Source organism: Hydra vulgaris, chromosome 01 (assembly GCF_038396675.1).
Source record: "Hydra vulgaris chromosome 01, alternate assembly HydraT2T_AEP".
Classification (NCBI taxonomy): Eukaryota; Metazoa; Cnidaria; class Hydrozoa; order Anthoathecata; family Hydridae; genus Hydra; species Hydra vulgaris.
In genome coordinates, this window is record NC_088920.1 from 72,918,620 (window position 1) to 72,944,554 (window position 25,935).

The following is a 25,935-nucleotide window of genomic DNA, read 5'->3' on the forward strand; positions in this document are numbered from 1 at the left end:
TGTTGCTGTTTACATAAATTCAGTTTATTTTAGTATAAATATTTTATATATATTGCAAAAAACTTCTTTATTTCCTGATTTGTGCTAACCCATTTCATAAATTAGATAATTTATAAAATTGAATCTACATACAAAGTTTATATATATATATATATATATATATATATATATATATATATATATATATATATATATATATATATATATATATATATATATATATATATATATATATATATATATATATATTTATATATATGTATATATATATATATATATATATATATATATATATATATATATATATATATTTATATATATGTATATATATATATATATATATATATATATATATATATATATATATATATATATATATATATATTTCTTACATATATACATATATATACATATACATATATTTCTTTTTAAAAACATTTATTTGAAATAAGTTATATAATACATGTATACGTATGAATAAATATATATATATATATATATATATATATATATATATATATATATATATATATATATATATATATATATATATATATATATATATTTCAGTTAAGTTGCCTAAAATAACTTTATTCTCCGCACTCTTGTTAGTAGAGACTTAAAAAAAAATTATAAAATATTTATTATATTATTATTATTATAGCTTTTATAATAATATTTATAATATTTATAGTTACTATTAATCACTGCAAAAATTATTTTGTGATTAATAATAACTATTTTAATATAAATATACAAATAATCATTATAAATAATTATTATCATTTGTTATTATTATTTTATTGATATGCATTTTTACACCCTTCTCTGTTTTTTCAAAAATAAAAAATTAAATTATTTTAGGCCCATTAACTAAAGAAATTTTATGTCAATCGCAATTATAAATAAATTAATTTGAAATAAAAAGAAAATTTAACTTTACACAAACGTAAAATAAATCTCTAAAAGTATCAGATTTTAAGTGTTGATTTTTTATTTAAAAATATAACAATACTTATATATAGTTTCTAGAATTTTATTAAAGGAAGAACGTATAAATTAATAATAAATTAATTCTACTTACTGTTTGCTTATATGTTTGTTTTTTGTAATTCATATGTATAATTATAATTAAAGGAATCTTGTTTAATACTATGGGTACTGATTATTCAAATGTTTTGAGAAAATTCAAATTAGTTTTCCTTGGAGAACAAAGTGGTACAACTTTTTTTTGTTCTTTTTTCTTTACTTTTTTTAAATTTGTATTCTTGTTTATTGTACTATCTATTATTGTTTATTGCACTATCTTTTATTGAAGGTTTTTTTTTATTAATTCATCTTTTAAAAAGTTTTTGTATATTTGCTTCAAAATTGGTTATTTTTTACTTTAAATATATAAATGGTAATGGTAAAAATTTAAATAAATGCACATAGCAGTTTTTGAGATATCATTTGAAATAATACTTATTTAACATTTTAGCAATAATCTAATGAAACAAAAAAGCACTCCACTGTACCTTCCACAAAATAGTCTTTAAACATATCGTTTTTAAATAATTTCAGAATTTTTGAAGTTTTACTGAAATTTATTTCATTTAATTTACCTGGCATTTCAAAATTTGATGCTCGTTTTATAAGAAAAAGATTACTAAGAAGTGCACTTCAAGAGCGCAACAAAGAAAAGTTGCATTTATGTAAAGAATTTAATATTTTACAAGATTACTTAAAAGCGAATCTCATCGTTGGGTTGGTTTATTTTAACTGAAGTGTTACAATATAACACACAAAAAGAAAAAAAGAAAATTGTAAAAATACACTAAAAGAAGTTAAAATGATTAACAACTGGTCATACAAAACTTTTTAATGTTTCAGATATTGTAACTAATCGTTCCTCTTACAAACTCTCTGATGATAAATTGGACATCCTTAAAAATGGTTTGCAGATTTTAATTCCACCGAAATATCTTAGATGTACTGATATCTTCGTTCGAACAAATTAACCATCTTCTTCAAACAAATTGAAAAATAATAAAGATTCAGGTAAACTTAAAGCAGAGCTTTCCCATCTTACTAACTCTTATTTATATTTATTGTCCTACTCAGGAAACTCTGAAAAAATATTGAATACTGAAAAAGCTTTCTAGTAATCCGGATACTATCATTTTAAAACCGGATGTAAAGGTAACGGCGTCATCATATTAGATAAAGAAATATACATAAATGGTGTTTATAAAATTAAATATAAATTCAAACAACTTAAGAAAGATGTTATCTTAAATAGAGAAATACAACTTCAAAATTTTTTGAGGAAACTAAAAGCAAAAGATCTTTTTAATTTTCTACATATAATAAAATTTCTCCATCTGGATCCCATTTTGCTCGTATCTATGGACTTCCAAAGATGCATAAACTAAATTCTTCTGAGACTAACGTAAACTTTTGACCCACTGTATCACCTATTGGAACCTATAACTACCAACTAGTGGAATTTCTTAGAGATTTATTATCTCCATTAATTAACACTGAGTTTTGTACAAAAGATTAATTTTCCTTTGTTAAAGAAATAAGTCAAGTCGATCTCAACAAATATTTTTTAGTATCTAAAAGTGTAACCAGCTTATACGCCAATGTTCCACTTCAAGACACAATTGAAATTACAGTCAATTTAGTTTTGCTCCATAATAAAAGTAAACTCAAAAATATCTTTTTTAGACGTAACTCTACAAAAAACTAATTCTTCAGTTACCATTACCGATTAAATTGATAGAATTTTTAAAATTGATAATACGAAACTTGGGTTTCACTCTGACATTAACGACCTCTTTAAAGTATCTCAAAGAAACATGTACCCATCTTGGCTCATTTAAAAAATATAACCCCTATTTAAACAAGATTAATTCAAATACTCCACCACAACCTAAAATCAAAGAAAATTTGTCATATTTCAAACTGTCGTTTTTATGAAAAATATCTGGTTTAACTAAAAAAAGACTGAATTCAATCGCTAAAAGATGTTGCCATTCAGCAAATGTTAAATTAGTATTTACCTCACTGAAAATTTCTAAATTCTTTTCTTCTAAAGATTCTATTCCTGTAGAGTTTAAATCGTGTATAATTTCATATGTGCAGGTGTATAAATTCGTATGTGCAGGATGTAACTCTTGTTATATAGGCGAAGCTACTCGCTATCTCAAGACCCGGATATCTGAACATTACAAATGAGACAAAAAGTCTCATCTATGAACATATCCATGCTAATGAAAGTTGTTTCATGCAAATAAGTGATAAGTGTTTTTCTGTTTTAGATTCTGCATCTAACAAATTTGAGTTAAAATTTAAAGAAAGTATGTTCATGAATGGTTAAAACCTGGTATGAATAAACAGGTCAACCATATACTAATGACACTTTCTGTTTGGGGTATTTTATATTTTTTGGCTTTCTGTTTAGGGTAAAGTGTGATTTGTTTGCCAATTCAATTTGTCAATTAACTTTATTATTACATTACTGAATTGTTAAGTACTTTAATATGTTTTTATAACTTTTTATGAATCTTTACAAATAACACAACACCAATTTTTGTTTACATAAAGGTAAAAATAAATTTCCAAAAAAAAACCTAAATAATATTTGCAAGAAAGCCTGAATAATATTTGCAAGAAAACCTAAATAATATTTCCAAGAAATTTTTTTTTTCCTTTATAAGTATATTATATCAGTAGTAACTGCTATTTTTATACATATTGCGTATCTTTTTAATCTATTCTTTTGTTATTTCCTATTTCTTTAGTATGACATAATAAACTTTTTTATTGGTTTTATTGTATTTTTGTAATTATATTATTATTAGTTTGTACAAGAATAATTATATTTTATACTGTTTTTTTTTAACACCTTCATAGGTATTTTAACAAATTTATAACACTAGATGACTAGTGTTAGTTAAAACATGTATTGTTTTTTATTAATAAAATGGTTTTAATAATTCAAAAATTTGTCTTGTTTATGAAGACATTTACATTATTAGTGTACATTAAAAATTACACAAAATGTTTTTACATTAAGTTGTTTTTTTGTTTTTTTCAACATCATCACTTCCAACGAAGCCGCAAGCAACCACTATTAGAGTTGGAAATTACTGGAAGAGAAAAGACGTTTGTAGAGCAAGATAATGATTGACAGACAACTTAAAAGATTGCAAATTATATGAATCAGGAAAGCAAGATTAAAGATAAAAACTTGAAAGATTGCAAATTATATGAATCAGGAAGCAAGATTAGTTATTAAATTATATGAATCAGGAAGCAATGAATCAGGAAGCAAGATTAAGAAAGCGAACTGCAAAAGCAGTTCTAACTATGTTTACAATGTGTTTTTGCACCTTTTCTAAAAGAGAAAGGGCATCATTCAAAGATCCACATCAGATATGGTAGCAGTGTTCCATACAAGGACGAATTTGAGAATTATAGAGATAAAGAATAGAATCCTGAATAAGAAAGTGGAGAGCACAATAAAAAGATACAACCTTAGCAGATGCTAATTTTGCAAATGATTTGATATATGGTTTTCAAGAAAGATCTGAAGTAAGAGTTAATCCTAGAAAACTAAGTGTAGATGGTTCATAAATACTCCACATTTTTCACTTGAGCAGTTGCTTTATTAAATGGTAGTCTTTTTTTTTTTCATCTTTTTTATACTAACATCTCTCATAAGAAAAATGTTGTTTTATTATTTCAGGAAGCCAATGTAAAAAGGTCCTTTCTGATGTTAAGCTCTGTTATTCTCAGTTTACTAAATCTTGTATCTTATATCAGATGTTAGATTCTAGAGACTTTTGGTTAGTTTTCAACATTGTCATTAATGTCATTAACTAAAGTGTCATTAACACACAATGTCATTAACTAAAGTAAGCTAAACATTTAATCTCTAATTCATGGGTCTGATCTTTTTACTTCTTCCGGGAATAAAGCAGAGTTATTTGCAATGAAATCTAATTTGACTCTTGAATATAATGGACATATTTGACCTGCCAGTTAAACAGCTTAACCCATTGTTAAACATACAAATCACTCTGACTTCCAATGCTAAAGTTATTTCTCAAATAAACACTTCTACAGTTTGTGCTTCAGACAAGATTTCCATCATAGTCTTTAAAAGTGTTCTCCAGAACTCTCTTCAATTTTTGCTAAATTTTTAAAAGTGCTAAATAAGTGGTTCCAATTTTTCAAAACTCTAGAAAACACTTTGACCTCTCCAACTATTCTACAATCATTATTAATTTTTTTATATAAAGGTTTGGAAATAATTAAATTATTTCTTTCTAACTGCAGTATTAAAGTTATTCTTGTAGGCCTACCCTCTTCTTTATTTCAAGTAACTTTAAAGGTACCACTAGGTTTTATCTTAATTTCTGTATTATTTCTATCTATAATATCGATCTTGATAAGAATTTTACATCTAAAGTGGCTCTATTTACTGACAACTCAACTTTATACTCTTGTCTTAACAAAAGATCTTCACTTTTTCATTGCATAGAACAAGCAGCTGATTTTTAATCTCTCTTCTGTAACAGCCTAAGGCTTGCAGTGGCAAGCCTTAGGCTGTTACAGAAGAGAGATTAAAAAGTCTAGAACATAAATCCATAAGATTTATATTCTGGACTTAAAATCCACAATTTTTGTTAGACAAATATTGCATTAACGTTGACATTCCTATATTGATGAATAACAACCCTCTTACTCTCAGACCAAGTCTAAAAGCACATTGTAAATGTAGTTAGACCTGTATTATTGTAAGTGTTTATCTGCTGTCTTTATAACTCTTAGCCATCTTCATGTTTTTCTTTTATATACAACCTACAACTTTTTAAGTCTTCAGTTAACCATCTCCTAGTATTTTTACTTATTCTCTATTTTAAAGTAACTTGAAACTTAATAGTGGTTACTTGCAATCTTGTTGGAAGTTAATTAGAGTTTTAAGTTATATAATTATATGCCAGTATTTAATAAATAGTAAATGTAAGCATAATATTATAATATGTAAAGTATTATAAATTTTTTTCTAGCCCTGGTTATCAACCCCGGCTAAATCTTATAGTTTTGCCGGGGCCGGGTTTGAAAAAAGTCTCATTTTTAAACGGGGTCGGGGCCCTGGTCACTTACTACCAACCACTGGGAGCCCCATTCTGTAGCAGAAGTAAGATCCTTTTCAACCTCAAATGCCTCCTCCAAGAAATCAGAGAGTTTTGGTTTCTTATCAAGATAAGAATAGATGATAGTATCATCACCAAACAAAGCCATCTTAAATGTGAAAATTTATGGATGATAGGTAATGTAAATTAAAAAGAGTATAGGATCAAGGATAGAACCTTGGGGAACCCCTGAAGTTACAGGATATAAAGAAGAGTGCTGTCCATCGAAGACAACTTTTGTACTACAATTGGTAAGAAAGGATTCAATAATCTTAAAGATATTATCTATTACACCGTAAGAAAAGAGGTTATGGAGAAGACCAGCATGCTAAACATTATCAAAGGCTTTGGAAATTTCAAGAGCAACAATAAAATGTTCATAATGATATGAGTGTTTGTCAAGCAATGGATCAACCTTTTTGTCAGCTATATCAGGTAGAACACAACTAGTGGAATCAAGAGATGTTATTGATCAGAAGTTCTTAGAAAAAATTCCGTTTTGTGTTTTGGTGAGGTGACAAAATCTGAACCATACAAGAGAGGTGAGATAACAGATTTGCCCATATTATTGATACTATTAAAAATTCTCCAGGAGTCATGAGAGCCTAATTTTTGAGATGAAATATGAGATTTTGTGACCTGAGAATAGCAGACTTTGGCAAAGACAAATTCTTTTTACAATGGTTTCTAGTAATAATAAACTGGCGTCTGTTTTTTGGAAAAATGTTTTGCTGATAGATAAGAAAGTTAATGGTTATGATTGGAAATTGCAGCAGCACAATGAGAGAAAAGCCTTGAAGAAGGGTGAGGTTTGACTTGAAATCGTTGAGAGTGAATAAAAGATTCCATGCCAGCCTGAATCCAATTATGTAAGAAGCACACCCAATATGATCAGAAGCTCCGAAGGGTGAATTGTCTGGAAAGCCAATCGGAAAGTTGACTATTTGTGTTAAAGGTTGAGAAAGGCAAAAGTTGTGGGCCTTGGCACCTGCAGAGCCACTGAGACTAGAGCCAAGTCATTCAGTGTGATGAGCATTAAAGTCACTAAAAACAGCAACATTAACTGAAGGATAAAGAAAAAGGCTCAGTCAGTTTGATCAGAAATAACATTGAAAAAAGTGCTGTCTTGAGATAAAGGCGATAGAGTGAAGTTGTGCTAAACAAAAGCACATAAAAGAATAGTCTGCTATGTAAGTTTTCAGCTGTTGATGAAATCACCCTTTCTGAAAGATACCACAAAGTTCAGGAAACCTGACTACCATCTAGCCTCAGAACCATTAAGCTGAGTTTTAGAGCTGTACCCTCATTAGATGATAGTAGAATGAGTTGCCTAGTCATAAAAAATGAAACACAAGCAAAACTGATGTAATGAGTTAAGAAGATCCAGCTTTCAACATCCTAAACTGGAAATAATGTGTTATAAGTACATCTACACTAGAAAATAGATGAAGTAGGGATGCAAGCCTGGTCACTAGATAGAATTTGTTTACCCCTTAAGTTTTTGCCTAGCAGGCCTTCTACAAGACAGTAGCCGGATTCATTTAACATCTGCCCAAGATGAATATTTTTATCGAGACACTATCTCTAGCCTTTACTCAACCAAGAGCCCCAAGACTGGGGGTGTTTTAAGTCGGAGTTAGTTTCTCTGCCTTGTAAGATACACTATTATAGACTTTGCCTATAATAGTGTATCTTACAAGGCAGCATGACTCGAAGCAGGTTGTACTTGGTTACTTGTTACAAGTAGCAGGATAACCTGACCTGATTCTAAAGTCAGGTCAGGTTATCCTGCTACTGGTGTGCTACTGCACACTAAGTAACTAATTAATTCATCAATGATTAAAAGGTATTCATAACAAAACAATTTTTTTTATTGCATTTAAATTGTTAAAACATCAAAACAGTGTTGGTCAAATTGTAAAGGAAAAAAAAATTATAGTGTAATCAGATACAACGTGCAGTTGCACGCCATTCCTGTTCATGCCTGATGATGTATACTTTATATATGAGATACCTTATATATCATATATGAGACTTATATGGTGTTTTTTTTTAGAGAGCAAACAATTAAATCCAAAAAAATTTTATAATTTAATTTCACTTAATTGCATTGATAAAATGGTTTTGTGTTTTGGTGATTTATACATAGATATACATTATAAGTACCTGAGACCTTACTTGTAATATACCACTTAGGTTTTAGCATGCAAAACTTTGACAAATCAATTTTGACATTAGAATTTTTATAATGCAAAATATAATTTATTAAGATTGAGTGTAATAACTGTTTTTAAACACATTGGTTTTTCTTTATACTAGCAAAAGTTTTTCTTCTGGCATCATTCTTGAAAATTGTCACTTTAATAAATGTTAATTACTATATAAAAGTTTTTGGTAAAATAGGATTTCTGATTTTTTTTCTCTGGCAATGATAATATCCTTTGCTTTGTGTTGAACTGAAGTTTGAACAAGATACTCAGAAACTTCGAAGTAGTTTGATAACTTTTTATATGTCCATTACTCTTGTGGTGTTTGAACACTTGCACTTTATGGCTATTCACTAACAGGGGGTGGGGTCAAATATGTGTTTGTATTGAATTTAATTTAAAATTTTTTTAAAAATATTTGTATTTGATTAAAATGTATTTATACTTCCATAAACTAGGTTTTTTGTTTTTGTTTTTTTTAAACAAAGAAATTCTTTGTTTGTTTTTTTACACTAAAATAATTTAAAAATTAGTTTTTAACAGATTTGTTAAAAACTTATCTTCATTCTTCTATTTGGTATATTATTTTATTTTGGTATATTGTTTTATCAGAATTGTTTTTAAAAAATCAATGTATTTTTTTCTAACCTAAAATAGAAATATTTGTATTTGGAAAATAATGATTGCATATATTTGGGAATCTAGAATTATTGTATTTATATTTGATGGGTTGTTTTTGAGCCATACCCCAAAATTTTTTATTTGTTTTTTGCAAACTTTTTTTTTTATTATTTCATACATAAAAATGATTATGGCCTTTGTTTATGTTATTGTTTGGCATTTTGTGTGTTTTGAAAGACTTTTCAATTTGACTGAAATATTAGGTGATTTATTGAGGTACTACTCTTTCTCTAAGCAAAATTCTTCATCAGTTTTTACTGCTTTTTTTCATTTGCTTCAGAATTATAAAATTGTGTTTTAGAAATATTTTAAAATTGTGTTTTAGAAATATTTTTTCATTATTAATTTATATTCATTTTAAACATTAGGCCAGGGAAACAGTGGGAAGTTATGTAAAAAAAAAAACTCCCCTGGTACAAGTAGTTAAATATAACTGTATTTATATATCATTCAAAAAAATATTTCAAAAAATATTTTAATGTCTTCTGTTAAAAAATTTATGTTTTAAAAGTTACGAAAGTATTTTATATTTAAGTGATCAATTATTAGAAAGATAAAGTAAGAATCCAGTTTTGTTCAGTAGACCTTAATAATATAAAACTTAATTCCTAGTCAATTAAGGTGGCAGTCTTTGTTTTAGCTCTAAAAATGACATGCCTGATTTATATAAAGTTGACATGTTAGGGTGATGACTTTTAAACCACAGAAAATATATTTTCATAGTTATAATGTATAGTTTATATATATTTAGTTGGCAAAACTTCGCTCATTACAAGATTTATGTATGATAGCTTTGATAGCACGTATCAGGTATGTTTGTTAATTATAAATTTGAATAATTTCCTGCATATTTGAAAATATGTTATATACATATAAATATAATTTTTCACACTTTTTTTGTTATTTTGAATTTAAAATTTAATTTTGAGTAATAATGGTTATATATATATATATATATATATATATATATATATATTATATATATATATATATATATATATATATATATATATATATATATATATATATATATATATATATATATCAACAAAAGGTTTCTTTTGCTTCAAAAAAGTGTTAGTTGCAGTAATAGTAAATTGGTTATTTTGTAAAATAAGTGCTCTACCACTACTGCAATAATTAGAAGTTTCAAGTGTGATTTCCACACGCTTCTGAGGCTAACAATAATAACAAAATGAAATAAGCTGCCTCAAGGCAGTCTTTACAGCAGTCTTTGCAATTGCACAAATTTAAAATAAAAACATGCAATAGCATGAAATTTAAAGTCTAAGCTTTTTTTTAATAAAGTTACTTTATGTCTCAAAAATGTTGTATCACTGGTCTAACTATGAAAAAAAAGAACTTCATACTTATTGTTTACCAAAAAACAAAGATAAGCGTTTATACTGGCTAACTGCAATTCTAACCCTTTTTTAATATTTTATTGGAATATAGGTCATTTTAATCAATAATAAGCTTAAGTTCATCCATTCCTGTTATAGGAAATGATTTTTAAGAATAAATGTTAAAAAGTCATCATCCTAATATATATAGTATAAAACTGACAATAATAATAACAAAGTTTTTTTAATTCTCCAAGTTATACATTATAAATTTGTCAAAACTAAAACTACTTTACTAATTGTTTTATCTCTGATCATTTTATTCTTTGCTTGAAAATCTTAATTTAATAATGAAAAATGGTAAAAAAAAAAGGACCAAGTGTACCTTCAACAATATTTTATGACATTAATTTAAGTTAAATACCAATGGCACTAAAATCATTCCTGTCACAAGAAAAGTGTTTTTCATGAAAGAAGAACTCTCTTCAATTATCTCTAAACTATTTATTAAGTGCATGACAGAATCTTGTTTTCCTGCTTGCTGAAAAATTTTTTAAAACTCTCAACAATATTTTGATCTTATTCTGATTCTGATTTTTTATTATTAAAATTGAACTAGCTTGTTTTGCTGGAGTTAAAATCCACTTTGCCACTGCAAGCCCTAAGCTGTTACGGAAGAGAGATCAGATTAAAGATCACCTGCTTGTTCTAATCATTTAAAAAGTGAACATTTTTTGTCAAGACATAAGTTGAGTCATCAGCAAATAGAACCTCTCTAGATGAAAGATTGTCAATAAAATAGATTGATATAAAATATAGCATGAATTTTGAGTTTAAAAATATTTTGGATGTATCAATGTTAATGTAGTCCCAGTCACAAACCCGGCTCGGAATATTTTTTTGTTAAACCCGGCCCTGGTCAAATTTATAACCTGGTTACTCACTAGTTTATCTTAAATCTAAAGTAGTTCTCTTTGCTGATGATTCGACTTTATACGCCTGTCATGACAAAAAGTTTTCTTAATTTGATTACTTTAAACTAGCAGCCAATCTTAAATCTGATTTCTCTTCTGTAACAGCTTGGGGCTTACAGTGGCTTTTGAATTTTAACTTTAATAACAACTCCTTATTCAGCAAAGTCACATCTTTTTACTGTATCTGTCCCTTGGTGCTCTAAAAACTCTATATTTTGTTTTCTTGATTTCTTTTTCTCTTAACTTAATAGTGGTGGCTTCAGCCTTGTCGGAAGTGAGTCAATATAAAAAAATACATATATGTATATGTTTTGTAGAATTTTAGGTATAAAAAAAGTATAAAAAGGTTTATACTTCATATCTCAGCTTGTACCTCAGCTTATACCTCAGCTATGAAACTATTGGCTTGTAATAATTATGCTAGTTTATGATATGAAGTTGTATGTTTTAAATCAAAATATTTTTATTTATCAAATATTTTTATTTTATATGATTTAGGCAACCATTGGAATAGATTTTTTATCAAAAACTATGTATCTTGAAGACAGAACAGTAAGTGAAATGTTATTATATTTCTCATAAAGTTTGTAATTTCTTTTGTTGCTATGCATATAAAATTTATTAAATTAAAATTTTTTGTTCTTTTTTATTTTGTTAATACTTATCTATCAGGTCACATGACTCAATCAATAGGATAGCATAGGACAATCAAATGTTAACAATATGTTAGCATTTGACTGAACCATGTATATTTTCTGACTACATATATATTTTCATCTATATATGCCAATAATATTTTCTTTCAAACTTTTTTTGGGACCTTTTTTTTTAATTTTATTTTTGAGATTGAAGTTGTTTGTTTGCTCAGAAAAACTTTTATAAAATTAACTTTTATAAAAAATCATAAGAAAAATTTTATACAAAATGATAAGAAAATTTTCTCATTTAATTCAAGGTAACAATCCTTACAATAAAAAAATTTTCAAGAAAAATAGGAGAATGCTTTTAACATCCAAAAAAGTGCAGTCTTCAGATATAGGAGAGCAATAAAGAACAAAGAGAAAGACAATAGAGTGAGGTGGTGCTAAATGAAAGCACATAAAAGAATAGTCAGTGGATTCAAACCCAGTTTTTTTTTTAATAGACGAAGAAGGGGTGCAAGGCTGGTCAAAAGATAAAATCTGTTTACCCCTTAAGTCTTTGCCTCGGAGGCCTACAAGCTGGATGCATTTAACATCTGGCCAAGATGAGTATTTTTATTGAGACACCATCTCTAGCCTTTACTCAACCAAGAGCCCCAAGGCAGGGGGTGTTTTAAGTTGGAGTTAGGGTGTTTTAAGTTGGACTAAAAAAGCATACCCTACTAGGTAGCAGGGGATGAAGCAGGTTACATGTTACCAGTACTGGGTTACATATTACCAGTAGCAGGATAACCTGACTTGACAGATAGATATAATATATATATATATATATATATATATATATATATATATATATATATATATATATATATATATATATATATATATATATATATATATATATATATATATATATATATATATATATATATATATATATATAATGTATATATAACACATATATAATGTATAATATATAAATTATCTTACATCTAAATAACTTTTTTGCTATGTTTCTAAGGTTCGAAAAATTTTTCCTAAATTAAAAAATCATCCATAAAAGACCTTAATTTTAAGTAGCAATTGTTATATAACAGTCTTTAGTCAAAAAAAGTTTATTAAAATAGTAAGTACAAAGAGAAATAAAAAATCTTTTAAAACCTTGAGATTGAATAAATATATAAAAATGTTTATTAAAAGCGATTTTTGTTTAATTATCTTATGTTTAACTCTGTCAAAGTTATTTTGTTTGATTATCTTATGTCATTATCTGTCAAAGTTACGTAAATGTTTTCAATCATAAATCTTTAGGTTCGGTTACAGATTTGGGATACAGCTGGCCAAGAGCGTTTTCGAAGTTTAATTCCAAGTTATATTCGTGATTCTTCAGCTGCTATTGTTGTCTATGACATAACAAGTTTGTTTATTTGTTGTTATTATTTTGTTTGTGTGTAAGCAAAACTACTGAATTTTTTAAATTAAATCTTACACATTCTCTAAAAATTTTCTTAAATGCTTAATATTATTAAATGCTTAATGTTATAAAATGTTATTAACAAAAAGTTCAAAATTGTAGGCTTAAAAATATTATTACAGTATCCAATTTTATTATTTTTAGTTAATAATACTACTTAAAAAAATTTAAATAAAAATAACCTTAACTTGCTTTATAAAGAAATGGTGTGAAGAAGTTAAAAAAGTTTATTTTAAATGTATCATTCTTGTGAAAATATACTTACAAGAAGCATGAATCATGGTGTCACTTAGTTTGTTATCTTATTTTTGTTGTGTACCTTTTTTCCATACATTGTTTTCAAAATCTTTGTTTTTTTTCTTATTTTTTTCAATAATAAGAGTTTTTTTTTTAATTTCTTGTTGATTAATTTAATTTCTTTGTTTTCTTAATTTAATTTCTTTGTTTTTTTAATTTAATTTCTTGTTGAAACTTTAATTTGTTGTTGAAACTTTTTTTTCAAAACTATGTGCCCATCCTTTAATTATATTTCAGCATGATTTTGATTAAGTTAATTAATATATAATAATATGATAAACTTGTATGGGTTGTCTTGTTGACTCTCAAAAAAGACCTGTTGGCTCTCAAGAGTCTTGACAGTTTCTTTGAAAGAATTTTGTCACTTGTTAAAAAACTGTTATGTTAAAAATGTTCCAACATTGGCCCAATGTAGTGCACTAGCTGGGTAGCTATACTAATGAATAAAGCATACCGCATACATATACTGCTTTTAGAGTAAGGTTACCATAGCTGCACAGCTCATAAGTAACTACATGCAGTAAAAGGGAAGCAGCTGCCTAAATAAATTAGGCAAAGTAAAACAATTGTTCTTTTTTAATGTTAAAATTTAAGGGATCATAGAAATCATAATATTTTAAGGAACCATAGAAACCATAGAAAACAGTTTGAGATAACATGAATTCAGTGTTTGACCAGAAATTAACTCTAATTTTTTCTTTTGAACTTTAATAAATTTTTTGTCTCTCATATGTTCATATGTTCTCTCATTTTTTGTTACTTTATTTCTTTTTTCCTTATTTCTTGTACTTGCTGTCTATCTTACCAACAGTTTTAACTGATACTATGTATCTTACCAACAGTTTTAACTGATACTATGTATCTTATCAACAGTTTTAACTGATACTATGTATCTTACCAACAGTTTTAACTGATACTATGTATCTTATCAACAGTTTTAACTGATACTATGTATCTTATCAACAGTTTTAACTGATACTATGTATCTTATCAACAGTTTTAACTGATACTATGTATCTTATCAACAGTTTTAACTGATACTATGTATCTTATCAACAGTTTTAACTGATACAATGTATCTTATCAACAGTTTTAACTGATACTATGTATCTTATCAACAGTTTTAACTGATACTATGTATCTTATCAACAGTTTTAACTGATACTATGTATCTTATCAACAGTTTTAACTGATACTATGTATCTTATCAACAGTTTTAACTGATACTATGTATCTTATCAACAGTTTTAACTGATACTATGTATCTTATCAACAGTTTTAACTGATACTATGTATCTTATCAACAGTTTTAACTGAGACTATGTATCTTATCAACAGTTTTAAATGACACTATGTATCTTATCAAGAGTTTTAACTGATACTATGTATCTTATCAACAGTTTTAACTGATACTATGTATCTTATCAACAGTTTTAACTGATACTATGTATCTTATCAACAGTTTTAACTGATACTATCTATCTTATCAACAGTTTTAACTGATACTATGTATCTTATCAACAGTTTTAACTGATACTATGTATCTTATCAACAGTTTTAACTGATACTATGTATCTTATCAACAGTTTTAACTGATACTATGTATCTTATCAACAGTTTTAACTGATACAATGTATCTTATCAACAGTTTTAACTGATACTATGTATCTTATCAACAGTTTTAACTGATACTATGTATCTTATCAACAGTTTTAACTGATACTATGTATCTTATCAACAGTTTTAACTGATACTATGTATCTTATCAACAGTTTTAACTGATACTATGTATCTTATCAACAGTTTTAACTGATACAATGTATCTTATCAACAGTTTTATCTGATACTATGTCTTATATCATAGCACAAGTGCTGATCCTCATCGAAACGCCAGTAATAATAGACGCGACTCTGAGGAGATGTTTATTACTTAATCACTACACAAATTATGTTTACACATTGGCATTAATGTTTTTTTTTCCCATTATGAGGCCTTTCATTATTGTTTGCATACTTTTTATTTTTTTATGTATTTTTTGTTTTATTTACTTTTTGTTTGGTGATATATTTTTTGTTTATCTTAGTTCATATTAGTATTTATATAACAATTTATTTTTTATTATTATTGTTAATACTGTTTGGGTGCATTGTCTGTCCTATTTTAAATATTCCTCTATTAATCTTTATTTTTGTCTTGACAACTGTCAAAATGCTTTGTTTGAAAAATAATTCTCCTTAATTCTAATGTACTTCATTTCTTCCCTCAGGCGTTCACTGCTCGTGTGTGACCATTTGGCGAATTTTATATATGTCAAAATTATATATATGCCAAAGTTTAAAAATAATATTGGGCCTAGCCCGTAAGGGTTAGTGTTATAGTCATCGAGCACGACTATTTTCCAAATCACAATTACTGTCACCGCGAAAGAAGTTGTTTGTCTCTGGAAGATGCATGGGCTAGTTTTCTAGTCATAAGTCAATTATAAATCCATGCATAGGTGTTTAATCCATCATGGTTTTCTGGAGTATGACTGGGCTGGCTTGGTGTAGTTAAGAGATAAATCTTTTACGCTGGTTACTAACAACACAAGACTCTACTGAACGACATAAACAGCACGGACTTACACATTACACCTATACACCCTTATGCACATATAGCCTTTTTACATTGTTTTTATGCTTTTTGTTCTTTTATAAGATATACCCTCTTTGTTTGAACTCATTCTTATTTAGGTAATATTTTCTTTTAATATATAGTATGTGGTTGGAATGTTAAATGCAGATTTGTATGTTATGTATATGTTGTTATCATATGTGATTGTTTTTTCATTTTAGGATTCATATAAATATATAAAAAGAGCAATTCTTTTTGACTAGCGGCTTTCGACATGTTTTGTTGATGGACGTCTTTTTGTTGTTGTTTTTGTTATGGTCTCAAAATTATATTTAATTCGGACCGTAGAGAAAACTTTACTTTTTCGGAAACTTCGATTTAGATATGGTCTCAAAGTTACCTTTAATTCGGACCGTAGAGAAGACTTTACTTCTTAAACAATATTTTTCCCGCTTCTTTTATCGTTTTTATATGACGACTAATATTATTGCTTTATCACCCAAAATAATTTTTTACCCACTCATTTGGCTTAAATTTATCTGGTCTTATTTTGGTATTTAGTTGATCTTATTACAATATTCTTTGGTGTATGATTTATCCGCTGATTTTCATGTTGTTGCTGTTATCAAGGAGCTTTTGTGCTACATTATCGTACGTTCATTACTCAGCTTTATTTTTAATTTTCACAGACACAGTTTTCGTCTTTTATTATTATTCAGAGAATTTCTTATATCCTTCACTACATGTTTAAATCTTTACATTTTTTCAGGCGATATATATATATATATATATGTTTTTTTCTACTTTCTAATATACTTGATTTTTAGTTATGATTTTAAGTTGCGCGGGCTGTTTCATTTTCTTACACTTTAGATTGGTTAACAAAATTCGAATGAAGTATCTATGACAACGTTAGAGTTTTTTGAATACTCTATTATGCTTTATTTTATTTTAAAAGGGTTTTTAATAGGGTATATTGCCATTTGATTGTTTTTGGTTTATTTGTGCTGGAAGTACCTATGTGGTTTGAATGGTCTTAGTGAAAATTTATTAGCATTTTCTGTTTACACACTTTAGTTGTTTTTTAGTTTTGTTTCTGGCGTTTTTATTTTAATTTTAATTTATTGTGCGTAGTTTTTTCTACCGTTGGTATGGTAAGTGATTTATTTAATTATTTTTACTTATATTGTGCAGTAGATTAACACTTTTCATATCATCAAAAAAATATTAGTGCTTCACAAATTTGGGTATGGTTGGGTTTTGGCTATTTGTAGTGAATCCTTTTTTACTGCAGTATGGAATAGGCGTAAGTCGCGGGGTAAAGCATAAGTGACGATGACGTTTGTCTGACGGGATAAACTAGCTATAAGTGCTGATCCTCATCGAAACGCCAGTAATAATAGACGCGACTCTGAGGAGATGTTTATTACTTAATCACTACACAAATTATGTTTACACATTGGCATTAATGTTTTTTTTTCCCATTCTGAGGCCTTTCATTATTGTTTGCATACTTTTTATTTTTTTATGTATTTTTTGTTTTATTTACTTTTTGTTTGGTGATATATTTTTTGTTTATCTTAGTTCATATTAGTATTTATATAACAATTTATTTTTTATTATTATTGTTAATACTGTTTGGGTGCATTGTCTGTCCTATTTTAAATATTCCTCTATTAATCTTTATTTTTGTCTTGACAACTGTCAAAATGCTTTGTTTGAAAAATAATTCTCCTTAATTCTAATGTACTTCATTTCTTCCCTCAGGCGTTCACTGCTTGTGTGTGACCATTCGGCGAATTTTATATATGTCAGAATTATATATATGCTAAAGTTTATAAATAAATCTTATCAACAGTTTTAACTGATACTATGTATCTTATCAACAGTTTCAACTGATACTATGTATCTTATCAACAGTTTTAACTGATACTATGTATCTTATCAACAGTTTTAACTGATACTATGTATCTTATCAACAGTTTTAACTGATACTATGTATCTTATCAACAGTTTTAACTGATACTATGTATCTTATCAACAGTTTTAACTGATACTATGTATCTTATCAACAGTTTTAATTGATACTATGTATCTTATCAACAGTTTTAACTGGTACTATGTCTTATATCATAGCACAAGTATCTATATAAGTATGTATAGTAAGTAAAGAATGAAAATTTAAGTAAAACTTAAAATTTATTTATTTTTAATCAGTTTTTGTATTCATATTTTATTTTATATTTTTCTAGATACAAACTCCTTTGCTCAAGTAGACAAATGGATAGAAGATGTGCGAGCTGAACGTGGTGATGATGTTGTTATAATGTTAGTTGGGAACAAGACAGATTTGACTGATAAGAGGTGTGTTGTGGAAGCAAATTAAAGGTGCTAATGTTAAAAATGATTGAAACAGAAAGTCATTAGCTTATTGTTAAATTTCTTGGTTTCAAAATCAAATTTAGTTCTGTGTTTTTTTTTTTTTTACAAGTTTGTCTTATAATATAACTTGTATACCATTATGTGTTTGATTTTTTAAATTTTTTTACAAGTCATTATATTTTAAGTCAACCTTTTATGCTGATATTTATTTTTAATTTAAAAAGGAAATATCTTTTCAATTTTTTTCATTTAGGCGAATATCTATGGAACAAGGCGAAAAAAAAGCAAAAGAACTTGGAGTCATATTTATAGAAAGCAGCGCTAAAACAGCTCATAATGTTAAACAGGTTTTTTTTTTAATATTTTTACTAAATCTTTAGTTTGTTTTTAGTTTATAGAGAAATTTACCTAAATATATGTGAAGGAAAATTTATTAAAACTTTAAACAAACTTCAGTCAGTAGTCCAAAACTGTATCTGTTTTATAAAAAACAAAAAATTGTTATATTGTGAAGGCCGTATGATAATAATGGTTTAGGCTGCAAATTTCAAAAATAAAAAGAGAACAAAAGAGATTAAGTAATCTTCAAGAAACACTATATTCCAATATTTTTTCCTTCTGCTTTTTATTAAAATTTTTGGATTGTTGTCTCTGGATTTATATACATAAAATATGCTTATGTCTAATGTGTACCTGTTGTATTGTTGGTCTCTGTTGGGCTTTGTTAATATATATAGTATATTGAAACTAAATGACAATATTTTTATCATTGCAGAAGTCATTTGCTCCCTTTATGTTTTTAGCAAGATTTATAAGATTTTTTGAACTTCTATGGCTATAAACTTCTTATAATCTGAAAAATGATTTCTAATTGATTGAGAAAAAAAAGAATAAACTAATTCAAAAACTTCAATATTTATTTTAATCTTAATATTAATTTACACTAATTAACGACATCACTTTCTGCATGATGTATTCAGCATTTCCTTAGAATAACGACAAGAAGCAAAATCAGGCCAGAACCAACAGGTGACATTGTGATTTTGATAAAATGACAAAGGTCTAGCTTGCAGGCATTCCTTGATGTAAAAATCAGAATTTAAAGTTGATAATGAGACAAAAGCTCGAGATCTTAAACTGCAGCTGCATATTGCTTGCCACAAGAGAAGTCTCCTACCAAATTTATTTAATGATTTATACTTGAACTTGTTGCTGACAAGTTCAAGAACAATTGAAGTGTAAAATTTCGGATCTAGGAGCTGTTTAAAGTTGCATTTGATTTACACTTCATTATCCATAATTATGCAGCCATTCAATTTTGTAAGGACTTCGTCATAAAGTTTTTGAGCTTGAGTTTTAGCAATCAGTGATTGCTTATCTGACTTGTTTGGACTTTCAATCGCTTAATAAGACTTGAAACTGTAAAAAAAAATTAACTTTCCTGACAAAAAACTCTGAAACTTTATACCTTTTGGCTCATTCTCTATTTAATAAGCCGGGATTTTGCGTGAATGATCATCAAATACTAATTTCTGCTATTTATCTAAGAGATAGAGAGTTTTGCTAGATTTAGATGCTTTAGCGATTGAAAGTAATGATGCAGACAGATTTTTTAGATAGATGTGCAGAATTTTTTTTAAATTTTTTAACTGTTTTGATGACATTTTATTAAAAAAAGTATTTTGACTCATTTGTTTAAAGTTTTTTAAATTAAGTTAAAAATAATGTTTTTATTTTCACCAAGAAGCAAGTGACACAGTTATTTGATTTGTTTGGGATAAGTAATCTTCAATCTAATCCCATCATCCTTTAGCTCTTTTATACCTCATTTATTATACCTTAATTGCAATCAGATCTTTTATCTCCATCATTCCAAATCCTTCATTTTCATCATCCTTTATCTCATTGCCCTTTATCTCCATCATTTTCATCATTCTTTATTTCTATTACTCCATCTTAATTATTCCAGTGTCTTTCATAACATCCATCATCATAACATTCTTATTCTCCATAATCTTTTATTTCCATCAGCCTTTATCTCTATCATCCCATGATTCTTTATTTCTATAATCCCATCATCCCTCATCTTTATCATTCCATCATCCTTCATCTCTACCATCCCATCATCCTTCATCTCCATCATTCCATCATTCTTCATTTTAGTTATACTATTATCTGTCATCTTTAATATCCCATCCTAAGTTTTCATCGAAATGCAGAAATATTTTTCCAGCACTTTTTTAAAGAAAGTTTTATTTTATTTTTTTCCTTATCTTTGATCTCTGCACTCTTCTCTGAATTGTAATTTTAATTTAAGTTTCTTTTAAGATGTTTTTTAATAAATGTAATGGCTTTTCAATTAGAAAGTTGACCCATTCTTAGTGTTATGCATTTTTTTAAATGCATAACACTAAGAATGGGTCAAAAATGGTGACTAGAAAAAACTTATTTTTTCTAGTCACCATTTTTGAACATTTATCAAATTTTTTTATATTTATGACACATTAATAATTCTATAATGGATTTTCAATATTGGAATATTATGTTTGGCTTTAAAACTATTAAAACATTTATCTTAAAAAAGGAACTGCATTTAATCTATGAGAGGGGAGTGGCATTTGTTAATTGTTATTTTCTTCTCATGTTTCAAAACAGTTGCTAGTTTTATGACAAAATTGAAAAATACCTTTCCTATCAACTGTGTACTGTTGTACTAAATCATACTACCCATGTATTACTATCAACTGTGAGCTATCGTACTAGATTATACCCATGTATTAAGATGCTCTTAGTTAGCTTTCTTTCTTTAAAACATTGTTTATTACCCAGATATTAAAAAAGCAATTTATGCTAAATGATTATTATTATTATAATTTATGTAAGTACGTATTATGAATTTATGCTAAATGATTATTATTATTATAATTTATCTAAGTATGTATTATGAATTGTTTGCTAAAAACTTTTCATTAATATCATCTCTTGATTCCACTAGTTGCGTTATACCTGTGGCCCGGACAATATACCTGTTATTGTCTTGCAGAAGTGTTCTCCAGAGCTGTTGTCTATACTCTCAAAACTATTCTACAAGTGCTTATCAGAGTCTTGTTTTCCAGCCTGCTGGAAAGCGGCATCTGTTATCCCTATCTTCAAAAATTCTGGAGAGCGATCTGATTTGTCTAACTACCGTCCCATAAGTCTTCTTCCTATCTTAAGCAAGGTTTTTAAATTTTTAATTAACAAACACTTAATTTCTCATCTTGAATCTTATAACTTACTTTCTGACCATCAATATGGATTTTGATCTTCTCGTTCTACAGCTGATTTGCTAACAGTAATAACTGACAGGTTTTATCGTGCATTAGATGAAGGTGGAGAGGTTAAGGCCATCACTCTTGACATTTCAAAAGCTTTTGATAAAGTTTGGCATGCTGGTCTTCTCCATAAGCTTTCTTCTTATGGTGTATCCGGCAACATCTTTAAGATCATTGAATCCTTCCTTTTTAATCGTAGCATAAAAGTTGTCCTCGATGGATAACACTCTTCTTCTTATTCTGTAACTTCAGGGGTTCCTCAAGGTTCTATCCTTGGCCCTCTCTTTAATTTACATTAACGATCTTCCAGATATTCTCACATCTAAGGTGGCATTGTTTGCTGATGATTCTACCATTTATTCTTGTCGTAATAAGAAACCAACACCCTCTGATTGCTTGGAGAGGACATTTGAGCTTGAAAAGGATCTCACTTCTGCTATGCATGGGGCTCACAGTGGCTGGTGAACTTTAATTCATATAAACCTCAATTTTTTTCAGCCAATCATTATCGCAATAATTTAGATCTTCCTATATTTATGAACAGTGATGTACTCGATGAGTCACCTTCTCTTCATCTTCTAGGATTAACTCTTACTTCCAATCTTTCTTAGAAACCATATATCAAATATGTTGCAAAATTAGCATCTGCTAAGGTTGCATCTCTTTATCGAGCTCGTCACTTTCTTACTTCGGATTCTATTCTTTATCTCTATAAATCTCAAATCCGGCCTTAAAAGAAATACTGTTGCCATATCTGGGGCGGTTCTTCTAATTATGCCCTTTCTCTTTTAGACAAGGTGCAAAAACGCATTGTAAACATAGTTAAACCTGCTCTTGCAGCCAACATCCAACCATTATCACATCGTTGTAGTGTTGCTTCTCTTTCTCTTTTCTACAAATACTATAATGGGCACTGCTCTAAAGAGCTAGCGTCTCTTGTGCCACCTACTAAAATTCATTCTCGTGTTACTCGTCATTCAATTAAGTGTCATCCTTTTTCTGTGACTGTTCCTAAGTGCTCCAAAAACGCTTATTTGTCTAGTTTTTTTCCTCGAACATCAGTTCTTTGGAATTTGCTTCCTTTATCTTGCTTTCCTGATTCATATAATTTGCAATCTTTTAAGTCGTCCGTCAATTGTTATCTTGCTCTACAATCTTTATCTTTTCTCTCTTAGTAACTTCCAACTTTAATTAGTGGCTGCTTGCAGCCTTGTTGGAAGCAAAGATGTTTAAAAAAAAAAAAAAAAAAAAAAAACATTTTTATATTTAAATTATTTCAAACATTGATCGTTATTTTTTTCATTTCATTCATATTTGTTTTGATCAAAGAAAATTTAGGAAAAGGCTGAGAAAATTGGTTTTGTTGTATAATGTTTAACAATAAAATAACCTGTTATCCAACAATAAAATATGTGTTATCTAACAATAAAACATGTGTTCCAACAATAAAACATTTGTTATCCAACATGTTCGGTGTTTTTATTTGGTGCTGCTTATTTCACTATATTTCCATATTGATGAATGATTAAACTCTTATTGTATCCTCTACTATGCTAACACTCTTGCTCCTCTACATTATATCTTTTGGTATTATCTTTTACTGTTGATCTCTCATAAAAACAAATTCATCACATTGTTAGCAACTGTTGCTAAGGTTTTTTTTTTTTTATTATTTTGCTTGCCATTTTCTTATTCCTGATTCCATTTTCTATTTCTATAAATCTCCTATCTGTACTTGTATAAAATACTGATGTCATATTTGGGCTGGTACTTATAATGATATCCTTTCTCTTTTAGACAAAATTTAAAAATGCATTATGATAAGTATCATTATAGATGATAGACATGCTTCTAAGCTTGAGTCTCTGTCTTGTAATGTTGCTATGGTACTTCTTTTTTTCTCTACAAATTGTTGTAACGTTGCTATGGTACCTCTTTGGCATCACTTTGTCTTTTCTACAAATGCTAACGAGGTTGCTGCTCATGCGAGCTATTGTCTCTTGTGTCATCAAAACACAATCTCATCTGACTGATTAAGTAAAGTTACACTTTTTTACCACAACTGTTCATTTATGCTCAAAAAAGCATCAGTGCTTTGAGATTCTCTCCTGTCATCATGTTTTCCAGACTAAGGAATATCACAACTAAATTCATTTTAAACACAAAAAAATGTAAATGCTAATTTAGTTTTTTAAATGTAGGCTTAATTAAATTAAAACAAAAGAAATACAAGCAAATAAATAAACAACAAATATTTTTTAATTAAATGATTTAAACTTAAAGCATTGAAAATTATCAATAAATGATTGATTTGAAATATTTAAAAAAATTAAGTTAGTTGATTGATGTTGTATAAAAACTCAAGGAATAAGGCAAAACTTAAGGTTGGATAGAATCTGACTCAACTTAAGGAAAAAGAAATTCAAGAATATTTGTAAATTTGATTTCTGTTTTTTATACATTTTGCCTTTAAATCTATTTGGTTACAAATATCTCAGAAAACTGTTATTTAAAGTCTTGCCTTTTTTCAAATATTTGTTTTGCATTGCTCAAAAAAAGCCAATTCAAAATTCCTGTGACCTCCCCCTCTCTTTTCCCTTTAAAAGAAAAGGTTGTGCTTTTATGCTCCTGGTAATAAATTGACTTTGATTTCTTTTAATGTTTCTGTTAATTTATCTTTTAATTGACTTTGATTTTTTTTAATGAAACTTTTTTTTTAATTTAAAAAAAAAAATTTTTTGTTTTATTAAAATTATATGCTGTTTTAGTTTTAATATTTATATTCAATTTTTTTTCACAGCTATTTCGTCGTATTTCTGCATCTTTACCCGGGATTGATGATAAAGAAGATGATAAACCAAAGGAGTTGGATAGTGTCATTCAACCTTTAGTAGATAAACAAAACGATAATAGTTATTGTACATGCTAATTTTATTGAGTTTTATTAATTTTTATAAAAGTTACTTATAAATATATTAATTTTTATAAAGCCATAGTTAAACTATAAGATCTTGCAAAATCAGATAATTCATTTAAATATATATTTAAAAGCCGTTTAAAATTAAAAGCTATTTCTATATGGTTTTACTATGTAATAGTGTGACCATAGTTTAAAAATAGTCATGTCGTATTGTGATCATAGTTTAAAATGTTCATGTCTGTGTGATCCTAGTCTAATTTATATCGAAAAATTTTGTTATTAAAAAAAGTGAGTTATCTGGTTGGATTTACTAACACAAAATTTATTCTTGATTAAAGTTCTTAAGATTTTAATTTTCTTTTAAGAACTTTTATTAATTTGAAAATGTTAATAAAATTTTTTTATTTTATTTTTTATTTCAGAGTATTTATCTTTTTTGTTACTTATGTCTATATATATGGGGCTAGCAATGCTTTTTACAAATATATTAAATCATATAAGAAAAAATTTTTAAAGTTTTAAATTTTAAAAAATTTTTAATTTTGAGAAAAAACTATATATATTTTTTTTAAGGTTGGTTTTTTTATATATATTCCATTATACATTGTTTTTCATGTTATTGTTCACTTCGATATCTTAAAAAGCTAAAAATGCCACACTTTCTTTTATAGTAAATATTTTTTGTTTATTTTTTTCATGATCAGCTAAATTTTTTAATTTTAATTTAGAGTTGTAATTGATTGTTTTCAGTTATTAAATAATTTTTTTATTTTTATATTTGCAAAGTATTTAGTTTTAAAAATTATGTTTTTTGTGAAGACATTTATTTTATTTTTTTTTTTGTGGCTTTATTTTTCTCTATAAATAATACAAATCTTTTAAGTAACAAATCTTAAATCT

At 27.2% G+C, this 25,935-nt stretch overlaps 1 protein-coding gene across 1 annotated transcript; it reads left to right on the top strand.

The window, feature by feature from the left end:
• Positions 1-1,115: 1,115 nt before the first annotated feature.
• On the top strand, positions 1,116-25,857 carry LOC100209694 (ras-related protein Rab6). Its single transcript, XM_065789126.1, has 7 exons — positions 1,116-1,218; positions 9,828-9,886; positions 11,892-11,945; positions 13,346-13,451; positions 18,672-18,783; positions 19,055-19,148; positions 24,916-25,857. Exons 1-7 carry the CDS (start codon positions 1,155-1,157, stop codon positions 25,042-25,044), a joined length of 618 nt encoding a protein of 205 aa, XP_065645198.1. The 5' UTR covers positions 1,116-1,154; the 3' UTR covers positions 25,045-25,857.
• The last annotated feature ends 78 nt before the right edge of the window (positions 25,858-25,935 follow it).